This window comes from Phyllostomus discolor, chromosome 2 (genome assembly GCF_004126475.2).
Source record: "Phyllostomus discolor isolate MPI-MPIP mPhyDis1 chromosome 2, mPhyDis1.pri.v3, whole genome shotgun sequence".
Taxonomy (NCBI): domain Eukaryota; kingdom Metazoa; phylum Chordata; class Mammalia; order Chiroptera; family Phyllostomidae; genus Phyllostomus; species Phyllostomus discolor.
Window position 1 is genome coordinate 197,108,854 of NC_040904.2, and position 21,535 is coordinate 197,130,388.

General features: G+C 34.8%; 1 protein-coding gene across 2 annotated transcripts in view; it reads right to left on the minus strand.

Annotated features, from left to right (window-relative positions):
* Positions 1-366: 366 nt before the first annotated feature.
* The window catches only part of NTN4 (netrin 4), a 98,144-nt gene continuing 76,975 nt past the window's right edge, over positions 367-21,535 (minus strand). The window contains exons 6-10 of one of the 2 annotated variants that reach the window (XM_036019436.1): positions 16,782-16,995; positions 16,301-16,413; positions 9,087-9,155; positions 6,420-6,590; positions 367-1,683 (exon numbers count right to left, since the gene is read on the minus strand). In XM_036019436.1, the coding sequence (XP_035875329.1) occupies positions 1,547-1,683; positions 6,420-6,590; positions 9,087-9,155; positions 16,301-16,413; positions 16,782-16,995 (704 nt within the window). In that variant the 3' untranslated portion in view covers positions 367-1,546. Of the gene's footprint in view, positions 1,684-6,419; positions 6,591-9,086; positions 9,156-16,300; positions 16,417-16,781; positions 16,996-21,535 lie in introns of both variants that reach the window. The other variant, XM_028531633.2, reaches the window with a different exon arrangement.

The window sequence follows — 21,535 nt, forward strand, 5'->3', positions numbered from 1 at the left end:
TTCTATCACTTTTAAAATTAGTTAAAAAGTAAATGTAATATAAAACTGCAATGCATCTGGTGAAAAAAGTTTATGCCCAAATGCTAGAGCTAAACTCATCTAAATTAGCAGCCACTCCATCCCCAAACTCCATAGTAACAGAGTAGAAACACTAAGCCCTTGTTTGATTTTAATTAGAGGAATTAGATCTAAGTTCCTTCATTAAGAGAAGGTAATCTTTACCATCACTGAAAGAGTTGATCAGAAAATAAGGTAAAAATCAGGAGATAATATTTCTTTATTACATATAAAAATTAACAAAGCAATATATATATATATATATTTTTTTTTGCAAATCCACAGGACCTCAGGAAAAAATATGTCCTCTATGTGAAGTTAATTTTATGGCACTGTGGTTTATGTTTTATATATTCAAGTACAGAAGAAACTATATGTAGAGTGACTATCCAGGGTACTTAAGATGAATAATAATGAAAAACTGTAATTTTGTGAACTATCTCATACATTGTGCCAACAAATGAGTAAATACAGATGATCATATACTGTTAATAAAGAAAAGAAGGAAATGTTTCAATATTCAGGTTTAAATACTAAACACAAAAATGAAGCAAATTCTGTATCTACAAGAATTTTTGAAGTGAGTACAGTGCATTGTAAATAAGTGAGCTTTTTAAAACTTAACATTCATTTCCTTTTTGCCAAAGTATATTTCTATACTTATGATTTCTTTCTCTTATTTTAAAGTCTCTTTTTGTTTAGTTTTTTAAAAAGTTTCATAATGGCCAGTAACTGTGGAATCTAATCTGTAGCCTGAAGCTGAGACTTCATGCAAACATATTTTCCTTTAAGGTTGCATCTTCACACAGTTTTTCCAAGTATTCAGAGTCAAATAGTACAACTTCTTTATCTGGTCATTTGTGTCCACATGTAGCGGCAGTGCTTCTGTTTCAGTAGGTTTTCGTACACATCCTTTTCTTTTCTTGCTGTCAACAGCATCTCCAAACTTACACACGTGGTAGGTAGTAAAGTGCTTTATACAAAGAAGTACTATATATATATGTGGAGAGGTTCCTCTTAACACACCACAACAGAAGTTCACACACATCACGCAAGAGAAGGCTCTTTTTAAGAAACACCTTTTCTGATAGAAGAGTTGAGGATTCCTTAAAATCTTATTATTACTTTAAGTAGCACAAATGTTAAGTAACATATCTGAAGTTGGGAAGAGTCCTTGTTATATGTATTGTGCTTATGGATTACTGTTAAATATCATACTGCTATTAAAATATTTTGAATAGTTAGGAATTTCAGAATCAGTTCCATACAAAACAGGTATCAGCATAGACTTTTTTTACTCCCCTTTATGGGGCAAAGTGTATTTAAGCATGGACCCAAAAGAGATAGGTTAGACAAGGCCCGTGCACTGGAACATTTCTATACATTTTGGCACTTAAAAAAATTCCAGTTTCATTATTGAGGTCTTCTTTCCAATAAGTTTGTGTTTTATACATAGAGAAGTGCCATTATGTGCTACACACCTTTATTGCTACTTGCACTCTCTTTTTAAAATATTCATGATTTTTCTTCTAAGAGATGGTTTCCATCGCTGAACAAAACTTTTCATATTCACAATTAGTTTGCCTTTTCTTACATCCTCATGGCCTGCTACAAGGTACTCCAAACCTAAAAGAAAGCAAAACGAGCTATATAGTATCATGACTTTTTGAGGTGACTTCAGTGTTTTTATGTATGCATAGTTAATGGTTTTATATATTCATGGTTGAAATAGGGAATAATAGACAATAACAGCTGACATTAATAAGCATTTGCTAAGTGCTTTACATGTATGATCTCATTAATCTTGAAAATAGCTTCATAAGTATGTATAATTTTTCTTCTTGTATTGCAAATGAGGAAGCTGAGGCTTGGCAAGGTTAAGAACTTGTTCAGTGTCTCTCAGTAGTAGCAGCACTTTGATATAAGCTCAGGTGTATCTGATTATAGAACTATAACTCTATATTATACAACCCTCTATGGTAAAGAAGGATTCCATAGGCTCTTAACATACCACTGCAAATAAGTATTTCATGGGGACTCATTATGTATGGTAGTATATATTAAGGAGAATTTTATAAAAGTTTAATAACCACTTGAGGAAACATATTGGACAAGAGCTATGGATTATACAAAATAGCACATATTTCCTAAATAAAGTCAATGGTGCTTTTGAAATATAGAATGTTTGTTATACATTTTTTAAAAGGGTGAGATTTGACCAGGCCTAGAGCTGATTTTGCTGACTTGGTGATTAAAAATTCCTCTCAGTCTAACACATACACACACACAAAGTGAAAAGACAGTCTCATTATCTCTATATTAATAAAAAGAAATATGATAATCTCCCTCAGTAAATATTTATAGTAATATCAGTATTGGTATTTTGAAACATTTTTCATTAATATTATTGGATAGAACAAGTAAGTAATTATGTTTAAAAAATAAAAACTTCCAATATAAGATAAAGAGACATATACTTTAAAAATCAAATTTATTTTAAAAATTTTTTAAAGGTTTTATTTATTTATTTTTAGAGAGAGGAGGAGGGAGGGAGAAAGAGAGGGAGAAAAACGTCAATGTGTGGTTGCCTCTCGTGCCCCCCCCCCCCCCCCCACTGGGGACTTGGCCTGCAACCCAGGCCTGTGCTTTGACTGGGAATTGAACCAGTGACCCTTTGGTTCACAGGCTGGCACTCAATCCACTGAACCATACCAGCCAGGGCTTAAAACTGAAATTTAGAAAAATCATGAAATGTTAAAATTCAATTGAAAATATCAATTTAAACTCATGGTTTTAAAATATAAATATATTTTTGTTTATTCACCAAATGACCCAGAAAAAAATGCCCTTCCATGAAATTATTGGTTCAGGAAGGGATTACCATTTGGTGATGAAGTCATTTAAATGGTTAATGGGAAACTTGATGTTTGTATAGTGACTAAGTAACATGACACTCATTCTTTAACAAAACTGCCCAATGGAGAGATCAAACTGTTATGGCTCTAACCCAAGGGTCAAGTTTTAGCAGCACTGATGGGGTGTCATCCAGGAATTATATGTCTTCTGATGTGATTTAACATGAAATACAAAACATGAAGAAGTGTAATGAATTTTAGCTAAAATGTTTATCTTGCCTCCATCAAGCTTTTCTTTAGAGTATGGAAAATAGCCCTGGCTGGTGTGGCTCAGCAGACTGAATGCCAGCCTGTGAACCAAAGGGTCACCAGTTTGATTCCCAGTCATGGCAATACGCCTGGGTTGTGGGCCAGGTCCCCAGTAGGGGGCATGTGGCAGGCAACCACACATTGATGTTTCTTTCCCTTTTTCCTCCCCTTCCCCTCTGTCTAAAAATAAATTAAAAAAAAAAACTTTAAAAAATATATAGCAAATATAAGAAGTAGAGCAACAAGCTAAATGACACCACAAGGAACCAGCCAAACAAATGTAGGAGAGTAGGACAAGATAGCTGGCCTGCTTTCTTCAACAATAATAATTTTTTCAACAACAATAAAAAGAAACTGTACTTGAATAAAAGAGACTTGAAGGAATTAAAAACTAGATACAGTGTGTGATCCTGGATTGAATACTGGCAAGAAGAAACCAGCTCAAAAGAACATTTGGGGATCAGTTGTGAAATTGGAATATGTGTGGAATATGGTCTGAGTATTAGATTATATGAAAATATATTAAAATTGAAAATAAAGATCAGTAACTGAATAAAATAGATTGTAGAATAAAACATATATAATGACTTCATTTTGGTTAAAAATATGACATATATGTGCAAAAAGAAAGACCTGGAAGGATTTTCACTAAGATGTTAACTAACAGAGGTGATCTCTGGGGGGCAGAAATGTGAAATTTTAAATTTTCCCCTAAATTTCTATAATGTACATATATTGCTTCTAAAAGAATGAAAGGTTGTTTAAAAAGGTTATTAAAATAAATCAATCCTAATTTTAAAGATAGCTATGATGGTGTTTTAAAAAAAAAGAGAAATAAAAGGAAAATAATGACATAGAGAGGTTTAAACACTGGGGAGCACAAATGAAAGATGAATTATAAGGTATTTAAATTCTTTAAAGGGTAACCATAGCTTCTGCATGAGAAAGAATCTCTATATTTAATTAACAGACTAGTTAAAATGCAATAGAATGCTCTTGATATTGTTCATATTATCTCTAAAATAATAAAATTCTCATTAAAAATTATAATAAGTAATTTTTAGGAAAATTTAATGTTAAGTCTAGTATTTTAAATGAATTTACTTTGAAACTATAAGTAGAACAAATAATATAGGAATTTGCTATTAATTTAAAGTATAAATATAAATTAAATTAATAAAAATGGTACTGAATCCATAAATTATGGAGCAGCCTCATGCTGAAAATTAGCGTAAAGAACAATATTATCTGTTGTATTGTTTGTTAGCATTTGCATTTTATTTTCCTATCTCTATGTTTTTGACGTGAACTTTGCTACATGTTTGAGGACACAAAGTTTATTTTATACCCATAAAAAAGAATATATAACAACTTAGTACTAGTCTTGATATTCTAAAATACATGATTATTGAATGAATGTAGGAACAAATAAATTTGCAGGGATGCCCAATTAGATTGCTTCTTTAGGAAAGTAGCAAAGGAAGCAAGTTGAAGTGTAAGGTTTCAGAATTTTCTTATCAGCTTTCTTTGGCTTTAGCTATTGAACTTGTAAAAATGGAAAAACAAAGTGAAATGAGAGTGTCTGGTTTTGCTTTGGCAGGTTCCAGTCTTTTCTTCAAAGTGAGTAAACATGTTTTCAAGAATTCTTTGAATAATTGTGCTTATGCTTTCAATTGTGATGAACTCAGTTGATTCTTTGTTTGGCAGAAACCTGATTAGGAAGTATAGTTCACTTCCTGGAGGGTGGATCAGATGGTCAAAGCTTTTGTTTTTAATGTCTGGCTAAAAAACTGGGCAGATTTTTTTTTTCTTTTGCCAAGATAGAAAGGGCTTATAGGAAGAGCCCCTGTACACAGATATTTGGGAAGTGGAACACAGATGAATGACCATTCATTTCCTGTATTCAAAATTCAAGAGTTCTGTTTACTTGATTTGTTTTTTGAAACTTTCTTTCTTTATTTATTTATCTCAAATGTCTTTTATTCTTAAAATTTAAATTAATTTAAAGAAAATACTGAAGGAGTATAAAAGGGTGTGAGAGATTAGTTAACAGTAGAAATAAAGTCAAGAAATGTATATCATTCATTATGCAGATGGTTTGGGTTGGGGGAGATATTTTATTAATAGTTTTTTTCTTCTCTCTCTTAGTCATCTGTTTGTTGCTCTCAAGTTTATTTGTCAAAGACCATAAACAACTTGTTATTAATATAACCTTGGTTTCCTGGACTTATATTTGGTAGGAATTATATCTAGAAAATAAATTATGCACTTGTTTCAACAATGACATTAAGACACAGATGGTGACTACACAAACTGGGAAATACAGAAGATTTAAAAAAATTGTTTGTTTTGCTAGAACTTACTGTCTGGGAACTGTTACTACTATTGGGTACTAATGGTAGGTTCTGGGTGTACTATGATCAAAAATCTAAATCCCATCCTCAAACTTAATGAAGGAGACAGAAAAATAAGCAGTTTATGACACAATAGAGGAGTGTACTTACAGTGTATAAAGGTATGAATCCCTTGCTTACTTGCTTGTCTCTACCTCTGCCATAACATTTTAGAGTACAAATTTCACTGCATGCCAAGTTTCTCTAAGATTTTACAAGTTTTTTTTGGGGGGGGGGGGTTGTTTGCTTGCTTGCTTGCTTGCTTGTTTATTTATCTCTGCTGTTTCTAGTTTGAAACCAGAATGATCATTTAATGAAAAATAAGATGATAACTTGGGAGTTGTTTTCTACCCAGGAGAAACAGATGCTTCTCATGCAACAGTAAAAATGAATTCAATATTATTTTCACAGATGGAATTTTGCATTTGAGCTTCCTTTGGGAGCAAGTTCTACCCAGGGCGCCGTAATGGGACCTAGCTTTCAGATACAGTGTTAGTGGCAGATAAATTCATGAAAGTACTTTCTATGCTGCTGACACCTGGAACCAATCTGCAACTTCTCTTTTAGGGCACAGAATATTATATTGATGGATTTTAAAGTATTATACTTTAATAGAGCACCTGGAAGAGAAATAGTTTTTTGATGTCAGTTCAAAGAATTCCATTTGGGCTTTCCCCAGAATTCAGATGTGAAAAGGAGAGATGTTCTTGCAGAGTTTATTTAGGTTGTGGTTCAGAGAATGTAAGACAAACAGCAATTCAGCATAGAGAAGGTAGTTATTAAGCTAGAAAAATCTAATGCTCACCAGGATTGAGGATTGGACAAGTGCAGCCTCTGTTAGTCCATGATTCTGGATACAATGTTCGCATTCCTCGTAAAATTTTCAATTTGGTAGATTTTAAGACTTTTTTTATCTTCACATTGACCTCAGCATGAGATCCTTTATCATGAGCTGATAAAATCTTTACTCTTAGCACTGTAACAATACAATTCCAAAAGTCAAAATGCATAGAATTTCATATCTTTTGAGGTTTGAACAACAACTTAAATATATACTTCAGAGTGTAATGGAAAAGTGAATTAATGATGATGAGAATGTGGAAATTAACTTTAAAAATCATTAGGCTTAGAATTTTGTACTGGCTTCACCTAAATCAACTATACTCTTCCTTTTTAGATATTTTCTACTGCAACTCATTCCCATATCACTATGCTAAAAGAATATTAGCCATTTGCCTACTGCAAGTATAATTAATCTTAAACACATTCAGCTATCAACTAAATAGAAGATATGTAGGAAGTAGAATTGTTATCCTGGTTTTTATTTAGATTCTAACTATACTACACTCTTCTGGTTGATTGTGTACAATGTTTTGAAGAGCAAATGCTACTCCCAGGCTATATTTTAAATATCCTAAAAAGATTAAATAATAATAATATTATTATTCCCTGGTGTTACACCCCTGGTGTAAAATGCAAGCTGACTGGGGTTAGGGAGGCTGTCCTTCTAAATACATGATGACAGTTTCCAGTATTCCATATGACTCATGATTCTGTTATGCTCTAGCATCTATGAAATGGATGGGGGGATTAATAAGCAATGGAATAAATTGGGATAGGGAAGAAAGTAGACCTAAGGAACATTGGATGCAATATTCCGTAGTATTAGTTTTTATTGGTTCATCTGTATCTTGATGAAAGACTGTGTGTAATGAGAGAACCCTATCCTGGCTGGTTCTATATCCATAAGGCTGTCAGACACCTGTCTTTCTAGAATCACCAAATTTTTTATTTCTAAGGGGTATAAGAGCTCATCTAGTTTTGTTTTTATGTATAAGGAGGCAAATTTTTAAAAATTAAGTGAATTGCTCAAGTTTGCCTGGCTGGTTGATTACAGGTAGTGTTTGGATTAGAATTCTGATGAGATAGTTGCATGAAAGGTACATAGCATAGTACGTCACACATAGCCAATGTGCAAGGGTTACTTTTGGTATTTTGGGGATATTTTTTTCACTAGATTGTAAGCTCAAAGACAGTAGGGACCTTGCCTATTCACAATAATAGCTCAATAAATACTTGCTAAAGGAATAATAAAATAAATCAAGTTTTTTTCCATTAAGCCAGAGAATGGGTTTTTTTTCTCCCAAGTCTGTAGGTGTATTGTATTTAATAAAAACAAGATATTTCATTACATCATTAAAAACATTTAAATTCTTTTAAGTAGAAAAAATACAATTGTATTAAAAGATGCCAATGTACAATAGTTTTTTGTAAATTTAGTCAGAAAGCTACTGAACCTATGCAATAATGAAAACCAACTGATATTTCCACTAAACTGACTGACTTTGAACTAAATGTTTTTTTTTTATTTGCTTTTAATAGTAAATACCATTATTAGGCACTATATATTTCATAAGTTTTATTCTACTATTTAGTCAAGTTGGCAGGATAAAGGAGAGAAATACACATGTTAATGTTAGATAAGATTTAAGAGGTTTTTAACATTCACATTTTTATCTCTCATGAGATTAAATACAATGTTATCAAGAACCTAAATACTTGGTTTCAGAAATCATAACTTAAAATTTTCTCTTCATTGTAATCCATATTTTAGGTCCTATAAATATGGAACAATAAAAAGCCTAGACCCTAGTCAATAATATGTTGGCAAGATCAGGTATCTTTAATACATTTAATAGTAAATATAAAGTAATTTAGAATTTGAATATAGTAATAGTCTTTATTTAGGGCAGTGATACTTTATCTATGTGCTGCATTTTTATGGTATTTGAAAGGCAGAGAAATGCAGAGTATATAGAGGGGGCAGGATAAAAATGGAGGCAAACAGCTCATATCCTCTTACTCCTCAAATATATAAATTCTCTTCCTTCTCCCTGCCATTTACTGAGCATCTAGTAAGAGCAAGGTAATGTGCTTTTTAAAAAATCACATTTCATGGGGAAGGTGGCATTACCCCTACTTTACAGATGAGGAAGCCTGGAGAGGTTAAGTTACCCACCCAATAAACCAGAAATCAAACCCATACAGGTCTGAACCCAATGCCTGAGCTCTTGAAATACTGCTTTAGATTGATTTCTGCTTAGTATTACCTGATAAACTGCCACAGGAATTGTTCAAGTGTCTAGAGACTTCCCTTATAGATTACTAAGACAGGAAGCATCATAAGAAAGGATTATGTGTCATTTTTTTCCTTTTTGTTCTTTGCTTCTTTTCCTTATAGTAGGATAACCTTGCCATCGCTCTACAAGCCTTGTGCCCTCACCAGGGCTTGCAGCACCATCTCTATTAGGAAAATCAAGTCCAAGACCAGAATACTATGTTTAACATTATTATACAAGACTAATGCTTTAAAATATTGAGAATGTCATATACCAGGCCTCACATTTCCTAGAAAACTCTTTGTATTTAGTTTGAATAGATTTTCAGAAGCATTTAAGGATTTCAAACTCACCATATGTATATTTCATCCCACAGAATGCCTTGGAGTTTCCTAATACTTGTTCCTTACATTCACATTTACCTACAGAAATTAAATGAGGAATGGTGTTATTTAGAAACAAAGAAAAAAAGAGAAATCAGCAAGGAAATCTAGGTAACATAACTCTTTATGCTTGAGTGATTTATAAAACATAATCCATAAATACTAAGAAAACATGAAAAGTCATTCAAAAGAAACAGTCACTTCCTGAACTGAATTAGTTATTATTCAGTCAAGTACTAGTCTAAGAGAAATACAGAAATGTAGAAATATTGATATAATTTAATGCTTATAATTGATGTTGTGACATAGTCCATGCTAATGGAAAGGAACAACTAAAAAAATAGATGACCTATAAGAGCAATGATTTTTTTAGGATTACTGTTCAAAATAAAATAAAATAATTGGACAGTCCTTTGAAGGTATGCCATCTAATTAAAAAAAATTATTAAGCCCCTATGGTAAGCAGGATGAGGTGCTATAAACTTCAGAGCATATAAGTACCAGCAAGACTCAATTTTTGCCTTAAGGCTTACAACTCAGTAAGGTGAATAAAGCAAGTATATACTGTATTTTTCAGACTATAAGATGCACTCCCCCCCTCCAAATTTGGGAAGAATAATGGTTGTTAGTGCTGCTGTTGAGTTCTGTTTATATTGGTGAAATATGTTATTTATGTTATTAAATATTTTACCACACTTGTTGCTTCTAAAATTTTTTTCCTACTTTCCTCTAAAACCTAGGTGCGCCTTATGGTCCAAAAATATGGTAAGCAGTGGTAAGTTTTCTAAGACAGGTACAATATGCTTGGGTGGGAGGTCACATGTTTGAGAAGATAGAATAAGCTCTATAGCTGAACAAGAATTTGAAATGGACTTTGAAGAACAAGTAGTATGTGTTCTATCAATACTTGAAATTATATACTACAATTATGTGTCAGAGATTTGCCAGGCCCTGCAGAACACTTTCAAAATGCCTTTGTACATACTGTCTATCCAGCATTTTCATACTTATTTATGTATATATTCCCTCTCTAGACTATAATCCTTGAGGACAACGGTTATGCCTTATTCATCTTTGTGTTCCTAGAACCCAGAATGGATAGGATTTTCATCCTTACTAATTTAACAAATAGATATAATGTTACCCCTTTCCTCGCCGGTCCCCTCTTTCCCTCATGCATTGCATTTCATAGGCATCGAGTGGAAACAACAGCAGGTAACTTTTACTGGGGAGGGCTTATGTGCCAGGCAGGCACTATTGTGTTTTACATTTATTTACTGATATAAGATTCTAATATATAATAATTTGACAGGAATATAGAGATAAAAGGGTGAGGGGAAAAAGTAAGAGAAAAAGGGCAGGGTGTGTTCATAGAAGAATGAGTGGTTCTGTTTCTCCCAGGTACAGACTGAGTAGAGAATAGTAGAAGGTGTCATGGAGGGCCCTGATTGATATGTAATTAAGGCCTGAATTTAATTTGTTAGAAAAATGGGAATTTTCAAAGCTATCAGTTTAAAGAAGTTATTTAAATTAAAAAATATGTATATATGGTGGAGGAAGGGGTGGGTGGAGGTGGAAGAGGTTATGGGAGGATAAATGGTAATGGGAAAAATACAATAAAAAACTATATATACACATATATATGAAAATCAATCTGGCATTATATCAAAAGTATTGGAATGAAGAGAAAATGAAGGCAGGGAACAATTAGAAGCGAGTGAAATTAATAACAACAACAGTAACCAAACTGAGTTCCAACTATATGCCATAAACTATATAAGGAATTTATCCACATGATCTTATTTAATTTTATAATAACCTTAATGAGATAGGTATTATTAAAAAATGAAACAATGAAGGTTCAGAGTAATTAATTAGCTTATTCAAGGTAGCATAGCTAACACATAAAAAAGTCAGATTTTAAGTCTGGGTTGGGGAGAGTCTGAAGCCCCTGATCTTTCCACTATTCTGTCTTTCTAAGTCAGATGGCATGTAGGTCTGACAGGTGGATCTAGACAGGAAGAAATATCAAGGGATGCTGCAGAGATAGGGTCTACAAGTCTTGTCAATGGTAAGGGAAGGAGGAGCGTAACAAATCTGAAATTTTCAGCCAAGCCAACAAGAGAGGAGTGTATTGTCACTAACAGAAATAGGGAAGTTAAGAGAAGGAGAGCATTTCATAAGTGTATAATTAATTAAGATTTTTTTGGTAGCAACCAATTGTCTAACTTAATTATTGAAAACATGTGGAGTAGCTCAGACAGGAGAAAACAACCGAAGGACTGGAGCTCAGAAAGGACAAGAATCAGGAGAGTGCACGGATCTGGAACTATTGGGTAGCCTCTTTTATAGCTTCACCATTGGATCTTGAACTCTTAATCATTTTCAGACTTTGTCACTTACATAAAAGATTTAAGTTCCAGGGACAGAACATCTGATTGGCTTCTCCAAGAGTCTATTAAATGGGGGAAGAATGCTTCCTCAAAGAAAAATGGGGTTGAGCTACCACAGAAATAGTGGGAAAGAAGGGGAAACTAATCTGGTCAGGCAAAACACAACAGAGACCTATGATGAAGAGAATGTAATGAACCAGAGATGCTGAGAGAATATTCAGGTGGAAATGACACTAGGATTCTGGTGAGACACATGGTGATGTGGAAAACAGTGACTTCCTGGCTCTAACTAAAGCTTCTCTAGGAATCAGGGAATGAGATTCTCAAGGAGAAAATCACAGTGGAATTAAATAGTAAGAGAAATCAAAGGTGCTTAAAATGAGCTGTTGTGATTTGTTAAATAATACTGCTTTTAATCTAAACATAGCAGAGAGAGGATTACTCATTCAGAAATTATAGTAACTTAAGTGAACAACCCACAGCCTTTGATTTTTCCACCAAAGCAGGACAGTATGGTAACTACCATGCTATGAAACCTAATGGAATTCCAAATGGCATATATTATTGCTTAATATAATGTTCTTCTCTTTAGTCCTTCAGCCTATGAGAACACACATAAATCTGTTATTCAAAGATATTTCTTTGGCTGCTTTCTGGTACCTCCTTTTAATATGTTAAGGCATTGGACAATAAAAGTTGTTTTTGAATGCATCTCTGTTGATCAGGCTTCAGCCTGTTTTCTTAAAAGAAATCTAGAAGGAGAGGAAAACCTGTTTAGCTATACCAAGGTATTAGAATGTTAGAGAGAGAGAGAGAGGGAGATAGGAGACAAGGGGAGGGGAGAGAGGGAGAGAGCACTGTTTACAGTTCTTTGGCACTAAAGCCAGTTTTGTTGTACCGAAAGTGAAATTTTACATCTGATGTTCTCTACCTCACAAGAAGTCATAGAAATTAAGAGCATCTTGTAGGTATAGGATATTGCATTCCTAGTTATGGAAACTTATGGTAGGTAATATGTAGGTAGGCACGTACATTTGAGAATAAATCACAGTGCTTAGGAAACTAATTAACACTTTTCTATTGAAAAAAGGAGGCCAGGAGTACTATTCTATATCCAATGCAAATATTGCTGTTTAGCAGGAAACTGAACAATGTCTTACACAACCTGGAGCTCTTCCAGATGAATTTCAGACGCTCTCTGGGGACGTCGTAGACCTAACAGCTGTTGTGAATGTGAGAGTCTGGAGTCATTCTGATGCCAGTGCTTTATGTGCTTAATTAATGTGCTGCAGCTCCCTAGTAACATGATGACTCGCTTAATGAGTGTCTTAAAACGATTTTTATAGGTTGGCATAGCAGACAAAGTTGGAGAATTATGTACATCATTATCTTAGATAAATGGAAGGAAACTTTCAAAACTGGTCATTAGAATCAGAATTCAGATTATATAGAATTTAGACAAAAAATAATGGGAAAGATTTCTTCTTTATTAAATGTGAAAAGACAAATATGACAAGTTCATATTACCTTATCCTTCCCACCTTCTTCCCTGTTGTGAATTAAAATAAAACCATTAGGAAAATGATCCTGATTGTTAAGTGAAAAAACCATGATACGGTATTACAAATACCAGGGTTTCTCAAATTTGGGTTCTTTATTCTTAAGGGCTCCGTAAGTTTTTTATAAGAATGTATTAAAATTGCAGTTTCTAACTCTGCTTCAGCCATACTGGCCTCCTTGCTATTTCAGGAATAAGTCAGGGCTAGTCCCACCTCAGAGTTTTTGCACTTGCTGGGTCTTCTTCATAAACTCTTTTTCCTCTGTTATTTGTATAGTTCACCCCCTTACCCCCTTCAGACTTTTTTCCCCTCTAATTCCACCTTTCACAGAATTTTCCCAGATCACCCTGTCTAAAAGTATGACCTTCCCAAGCACTTTTTTCCCCCATCCCTCTTTTATTTCTCTATTACACTACATATTATTATATAAAATATTTTACTTATTTATTAGCTTTCTTCCTCTGCAAGAATACAGGCTCTTCAGAGGCTGGGATTTTTGTCTGTTTTGCTCAATCACTATATTTACAATACTGGCACATAGCATGGGTACTCAAATATTTGTTGGATGAAGGAGTGAATTTATAAATACCTTCTACAAATTAGTAAGAAAATTGCAAATAGGAAATTCACAGAAAAAGAAACCTGAATGACCAAGAAACCATGAAAAGTTACCAAACCTGTTAGTAATCAGGAAAATGCAATTTAAAATGGTGAGAATCCCACTTTATACCCACTAAATTGGCAAAAGTTGAGAAGTTCAGTAACATTAACTTAAAAATCCAATAACTGTTGAATTAAACTGTGCCTGAATTAATGAGTTAGATTAGCGCTTGGCCCCTGGTATTTGCCATATAAAAATTTGTTAAATAAATACAAAATGTTACTGATGATGTGTGATATCATATTTTGCTGGTGGAATGCAAATTTATACAACCACTCCAGAGAGCTATTTGGCAATATATAGTAAATTTGGCAATAAGCACATCCATGACTCAAAGAGTTGTGCCCTAGAACAAGGGTCAGCAAACATTTTCTATAAAGGGACAGATGATAAATATTTTAGACTTTGTGGGCCAAGAGGCAAAATTAAAGATATTATATAGGGTCTTAAATAACCATTTAAAGTGTAACCATTTAAACCTTAAAGCAGGTAGAACTCATGGGCCGTAGAAGAATAGATGGCAGGGCAGATTTGGCCAGAGGACTGTAGTTTGCCAGCCCCTGCTCTAAGAAACTTATTCTAAATGCACAAAATCACAGATGAGAACATTCATGCTAGCATTATGTGTAACAGTAAAAAACTAGAAATTGGAAATATCCTGAATGGCCAACAATGGGAGAATAAAAAGTGGTATGTGGATATAATAGAATGCATAAATTAAAAAATAAATATCAATACATATTCAGGTCAAAAAAGTTTTGAAAATGTAGATAATTTATGTCTGTGATAATATATATATATACACACATATCTATTTATTATATATATATATTAAAATCATGAAAGTGAATAATAAACACCAAAGTTCAAGCTAGTGGTTATTCTGTGGAGTAAGAGAGGCTACTGAGGTTGTAGATTGGTACACCAGGGGCTTCAAATGTATCTGTAACACTGTAAAATTTAAATGAAAATATGAAACAATTATGGCAAAGTATAAGATTTAGTAACACTAGAAGGTGTGTTTATGAGTTTTTATATAACATTTTGGCATTTGTAATGTTTAATAATAAAAATATTTAAAAACACATGGGAGGGAGGTGGGGAGGGAGGGGTGGGTGGGCTGGGATGGGAGTAAAGGACAGAAAACTGTACTTAAATGATTAAAATAAAATTAAAAATAATTTTAGACTTATCTAAATTTAATTTGGCAAGCATTTTACAATCAAATGCTGACACAAGATTTCATACTTTTATGTTTTAAGGAGCGAGTTGGTGCTAAATAGAACCACTCAATTTTCTATGAGAAAACAATAGAGGCAAGATGAACACAGAAATCACGTATTCCTATCAATGGTACATCATGCTCTTCAAATGAAGGAACAGATAAACATCACAGGAAAATTGAGCCTGAGGAAATAACAGTATAGACTTAGTAACTCCTAAGAACCATATTAATGTGTTTTGGCTTCATTAAAAATCCTTTTTCATATTCAATTAATGTTAATTTGAATTTTATTAGTTTTATTATTTGGCTTATATTTAGTTTGTAGAATTGTTTTTGTTTCTTAGTTGTGAAGAAGCTTTAAAAATGAGTTCACATCTAGCCTTTGGTTTGTACATATTAAGTTATCCTAGTTAAGAATATTTTTCTTTTAAATGGATCTGTATTTTTCTTAACCTGATATATTTAGCTAGTATTCAACTGTGCAAAGCAGTATGTTTTATAATTTTAAAAAAGATTTTATTTACTTAATTTTTAGAGAGGGGAAGGCAAGGAGAAAGAGAGGGAGAGAAACATTGATCGGTTGCCTCTCACATGAGCGCCAAGAGGGGACCAGGCCCACAACCCAGGCATGTGCTCTGACTGGGAATCAAACCAGAGACCTTTCACTTTGCAGGAGGACACTCAACCAAACGCACCATACATGTCAGGGTGTAAAGCAGTGTGTCTTAGAGAGAAGGAAACACAACAAAGTATTAACACTGTGGTAAAGAGATTTAGGTGACAATATTTTTTTACTATGATGCTTTACATTTTCCAAATTTTCTATACTAATTACTTATGTTACTATAATTATCAAAAATAAATAAAAGCTTGTTAAAATATTTCTTAGTTATATTTAATAGTTTTTACAATGGTCACTGCCTTACTAAATGTCAAAACTGAAGAGTTCCCCTATAGGATCCAAAAGCTGCTCTCTGGTTTGCTATGAATCACTGCTAATCAAGCCCAGACTCACAGATAGAGAGCAGGCTCACAGCTCAGGGGGTGGCGGTTGAGGGGCGAGGTAGGGAGGGTGGAGGGATTGAGCAAAAAAGAAAATAAAAGGAAAAAACTCATGGACACGGACAACAGTGTGGTGCTTGCTGTGGGGGGAGAGATAAAGGAGGACATGGGAGCAGTACATGGTGGAAGGGTGGTGGAACACAATACAGTGTACAAATGATGTGTTGCAGAACTGTGCACCTGAAACCTGTATAATTTTGTTAACCAGTGTCACCCCCAATAAATTCAATAAAAAGGAAAACAAAAAGACATGACCCAAAAATATGTTATAGCTGTTGTCTCACCTGAATGTCGAAGTGCAGAAAATCCTTGCTCATCTTCCCACTCCCAGGTTGGTTCACTCTTATTTTGTGTGGAATAGAAGTCAGGAATTTCATGATACCAGTCTATGTCTGTGCTGCTAAAAAAACCCCAGAAAATGATGAATACATTTTTTCAGAAATTTTTCAGAACTTGAGTGAAATGAGTAAATTTATACAAACTCAAGCCTTTTCAGCTGCCTTCCCATCCTTTAACTTTTCAGAAATAAACATTATTTTAGGGTCAATTGTTAAGAAGAATGATTTATTTTACAAAATGAACTAGACCATCTCTAGAATCTTGCAAGAACAAATGCCTTGATTCTCAATTTGTCAACAATTCCTTAAACAGATGTGTAAAGACATCTTCACTCCACTGATGGCATGCAAGATTTTCCATATCACTACCGGACCTTCAAAGGATCTGAAAGACACATAGGTGAGAACAAGAGCCATGCATATTTACCTGCTGATGCAGTCTCCTGTGAGAGGGTCGCAGCTCCCTGCACAATCACAGGGCCTGCAGCCATAGTCTCCGAAGCCCCAGTATCCCACCATACACCTGTCGCAGCGTGGCCCTGCCACCCCAGGCTTGCATGGGCAGTCACCATTGCTGGGGTCACAGAAGGTCACTGAGCTGAAAGGAAGGGCAGCTGATCCAACTGGATGGCAGGAGCACACTGCAACAGAGAGGACACACAAGGGCTGATGAGTGACTAGATTGTGGAGATTGGGCCTGGCAATCTCAAAATCCCTTTCACCACACAGCACATCTCTGAGGCTCCTCCGTTAGCCAATTGGTGTAAGCTCAGAGAATAAAATCTAATTAAATTACAAATAAGATGACAAAATCAGAAAAGCATGTCTGCTGCAAAACAAACCACGTAATTTATTATAAAATTGAGGGCCTTGAATATGAATAGATTTTGGTCGAGTGATGGGATCAAAGATTAAAAAAGAGCAATTCATGCTACAGAAAAACAATCACGAGGATTGCGTTCTGGAAGCCAAACAAAGTTTCAAAGAGGTGGCCAGCATCAACTGTGTCAAATACTGGTATGTCCAAAAAGATGAGGAAAGCTTTTCTGTAAGGGCACAGAAATGAGGTGGCTGCTAAAACTAAATAGGGATATGAACTCAAGTGAAGGTATCAGTTTTGTTTGTTTTAAGATGGGAGAAATTATAGCATGTTCAATGTTGATGGAAATGATTCAATAAAAAGGGAAAAATTGGTGACTAAAAGAGAGATGGGAGAATTGTAAGAGGAATACTTGCTCATACTTGAGAAAGGGAGAAAGGATGAGATCTGGTGTAGAAAAGATTGTATTGGCCTTGTGTGGGAGGATGATGAGCTCGTAGTGACAGGGTGGAAGGTAGATGGATGCAGGTAAGTAGATATACGCAGTGGTGGCAGTTGATGGGATTTTTCTTCCGATTATTTGTATTTTCTGAATGAAATAGGAAGCAAGGTCATCAGGTGACAGAGAAGATGGGAGTGGAAGAGTGAATGAGAGACTTAGGAAGTGAAGTATAATTGCCAGGTAGCATAAGGACCACATTTGAGGTTAAAGTCATTCATTTGTAGTGACTTTGGTAGGTTGTTTCTCCAGTCCTGGAGAAACTGAGAGGATTCAGGTTTAATAGGGGAAGAAAGGTGGATTTAATTTGCAAGTGTTATGGACTGAATGTTTGTGTCCCCCACCCCCATTCATTTGTTGAAGCCTAATCCCCATTGTGATGGTATTTGGAGGTGGGGCCTTTGGGAGGTTTGGATGTGCTCTTGGAAGTAACATTGGTGCCATTCTAAGGGGATGAAGGGCAAAACACTCTTTTCTCTGTGAAAGATGTGATGCTATAACATGAAATGGTGGTCTGCAACCTGGAAGAGAGCTCTCACCAGAATCCAACTGTACTGGTACCATGATCTCAGACTTCCAGCCTCCAGAGCTGTGAGAAATGTTTATTGTTTAAGCCACCCAGTCTGTGGTATTTTGTTATAGCAGCCTGTATGGACTAAGACACGTAAAGTTAAATGTGGCTCCTCAGGCTAGAATTTACATGAGGCCATTTCTGCAAGTCCCGCTATATTAATCAAGAGTTCTTCCCCTCAGCTCTCTCCCAACATCCACAACTGCTTACTGCTCAGTTTGACAATCCTCAATACTTTCTTTGTTGCTGGGATAGCAAAAATAGTTGAACAAAGTTTTAAAAATGTTCTTACTGGGTTCATCACAAGTTTGTGTACCCTAACCTCAGTTGGGTCCCCTGATGCTCATTAACCTTATTTATTCAATTTTACGTGGCCCTTTTTAAAATAAAAAATTCCTCACAGTGGCTGCTCCAAAATATCCCCAGACTTTTTAATTTACCATAACCACTCAGTGTAAAAATTTTAATTAATTAATAAAGTCCTCTGGATAATCTTTTCTCCACCTCAAAAGCTCTTTTATGGTCTTGCCACTCCCTCGTTCTGTGATCTTGGGAAAGAAATTTAACTTCCCTGAGCCTCTGTTTCTTCAGTGAAGTATCTCTATCACGGAGATTTCATGAGGATAAAATTATTTTAAATGAAATTATTTCAGCAAGGTTCATAGCACAAAGCCTGATATGTACTAGGCCAACTTCCTACTAAGTCTTCTCAACTAATATTCTAGATGTTATTCCCTCCTTTATTTATTGATTATTTTCTTTGTCATTAAAATTACAGTTTGGCTTCAGTCTGGCTTCAAAGCTCAGCTACTACCTATGACTTTGGCAAGATACCTAGCCTCTCATTTTCTTAGTTTTCTTGTCTGTAAAATGGAAATGAGAACAATATTTACCCTCATTACAGCTGTTGTAAGAAGGAAAGGAGATTATGTATGGAAAACAGTGCAGTATCTGGCGCATGGTTAATTAATAGTGAATTAACTAATTAATTCAATGAATAATTCTTGTAGAGTTGTAGAATCTGTGTTGGCATAAAGAATGATGCCAATCCTGAAGAAACTCATAGTCTTGTTGGGGAAACAGGTGTAAACAAAATATTGCCATACTCTGATAAGTACTCCAAGACAGCTCTACATAAAGTGCTACGGGAGACATAAGGAAGGGAACACAGGTTGAGGGAATTACATAGGCACCCATGAAAGACGGGTCATTTGGACATCTGAGCTGATCCCAAAAGATGAGTAGGACTCTGCAGTTGAAAAGGAGGATACAATAGGCAGTTGTTTATTCCAGCCTGGTCTTTAGATACTCTCCCCATTGCATTTCTTTTAAATAATTTTTTAAAAATCTAATTGTGGTAAAAAAAAACACATACCATAAAATGTACCATCTTAACCATTTTATAGTGTACAGTTCATCCCCATTGCATCATAAATTTCTGTATTATATGTGAAAGCACTTGCTGCTTCCTGAAAATGTGAAGCTCTTTCATGCCTCAGTGTCCCTTGATGTGCCTTCATTGCCTTTCACCACCTTCGAGCATCTGGACCACGACATGCTTTGTTTTCCCACTCCATCCACACAATTAACCACTCTCTCCTCTGTGCTGCCTCTGTTCTTTGTATATACTTCTATTCTGTGTACATCACAGTACATCATTATTGTTTGTTTATATGCCTGTCTCCCTTACTATTAGACTCTGAACTTATTGACAGAAAGATCACCATCTTCTTATTTTTGTTTCCTAGGCCCCAGAAAAATGTCTGGTAGATGCCCAAATAAGCATTTATGGAATTGACCTGAAGGACACATGGGCTGTAGAAATCATATGTGAAAGGGCATGGCCTATTGGGGACTACGAGAAATTTAGTGTGTCTGTAGTGTGCATTGAGTGGAAAGTAATTGAAGGTTGAAGTTTATCATACATTTGGAGAGAATGCATACTACATAACATGAATGTATCAAAGTGCTATGTAAAGGAAATAGTTATTTCCTTTAAAGGAAATCATTATTTTGAGGTGAGTAAACCAATAGTTACCTTATCACTCAGTTAAGTCATTTTGGTTCTTGGCAGCAGATAGTGGAACCAGAAGACATGATGTAAGACCCACATCTAGTGTAATACATAGTATTCCATCACCACCATTATCGTTTCCTCCAATAGAAAATGCAAGCCTTTCTAGGATTTAACCTCTTTGTACTACCATATATTTTAAAACCTACACACATTTCAGGAATAGCCAGAGAAGAATGTGATTCTATCACATGTGTTAGTAGATTTCTGTCAATGTGACTTTTTACATAATTACAAGATAAAAATACCACTTGGAAACTATGCAGAACTAGCTCCAGGCAGAAGGCCCTGACATCTCTCACAGCATACTTTTCCAGACTGCACACCGAGGCTTGCCTTGCATACCTATCTCCTGAAGTCTGTACAGCAGACAATGTCTGACACACATAATCTACATTTCTTACTTTCTTCCAAAATACAAATATAGCTCCTTCTTGCTTCAGGAAAAATAGGGGTTTTTTTTTAGATTCTAGTTCTGATTTTTCAGTGTATATTCCTTGTTTGTTGATTCTAAAATGTAACCCAAGCACTTAGTTTTTACCTATTCATTATGATGAATGTCACAGTCACAACCCAATTGGAGTGACATAAACCCTTACTGCAGCTTTGTTATCTTGTTAGACATAAAACCCAATGGTAAACATTTTCTCCAAGCTGCTTTCACAACCAAATTAGCAAAACAAAATTATTTAAAATGTCATTTTTAATTCTTAAATAGTGTCACAAGATTTCTTTGAAAATAGAAATGACTAGTCCTGACCAGTGTGCCTCAGCGGGCTGAACATTGTCCCACAAAACAAAAGGTTGCTGGTTCCATTCCTGGTCAGGGCACATGTGTGGGTTGCAGGTTCCATCCCCAGCTGGGACATGTACAAGAGGCAACTGATCCATGTTGCTCTCTCACATTGAGTTTCTCTCTCAAGTAAATAAATATAATCTTTAAAAAAATGTAAATGACTAATTTAAAACAGTATATTCTTTACTGATATGTACTTGTTATAAGAAAACCAGAAATAATAATGCAAAATATTCAAAACAGATATGATAAAGGAAATGGGTACTTTTTTTTTTAAGATTTTATTTATTTTTAGGAAGGGAAGGGAGGGAGGGATGGAGAGAGAGAGAAAGAGGGAGAGAGAGAGAGAGAGAGAAAGAGAAACATCAATGTGCGGTTGCTGGGGGTTATGGCCTGCAACCCAGGAATGTACCCTGGCTGG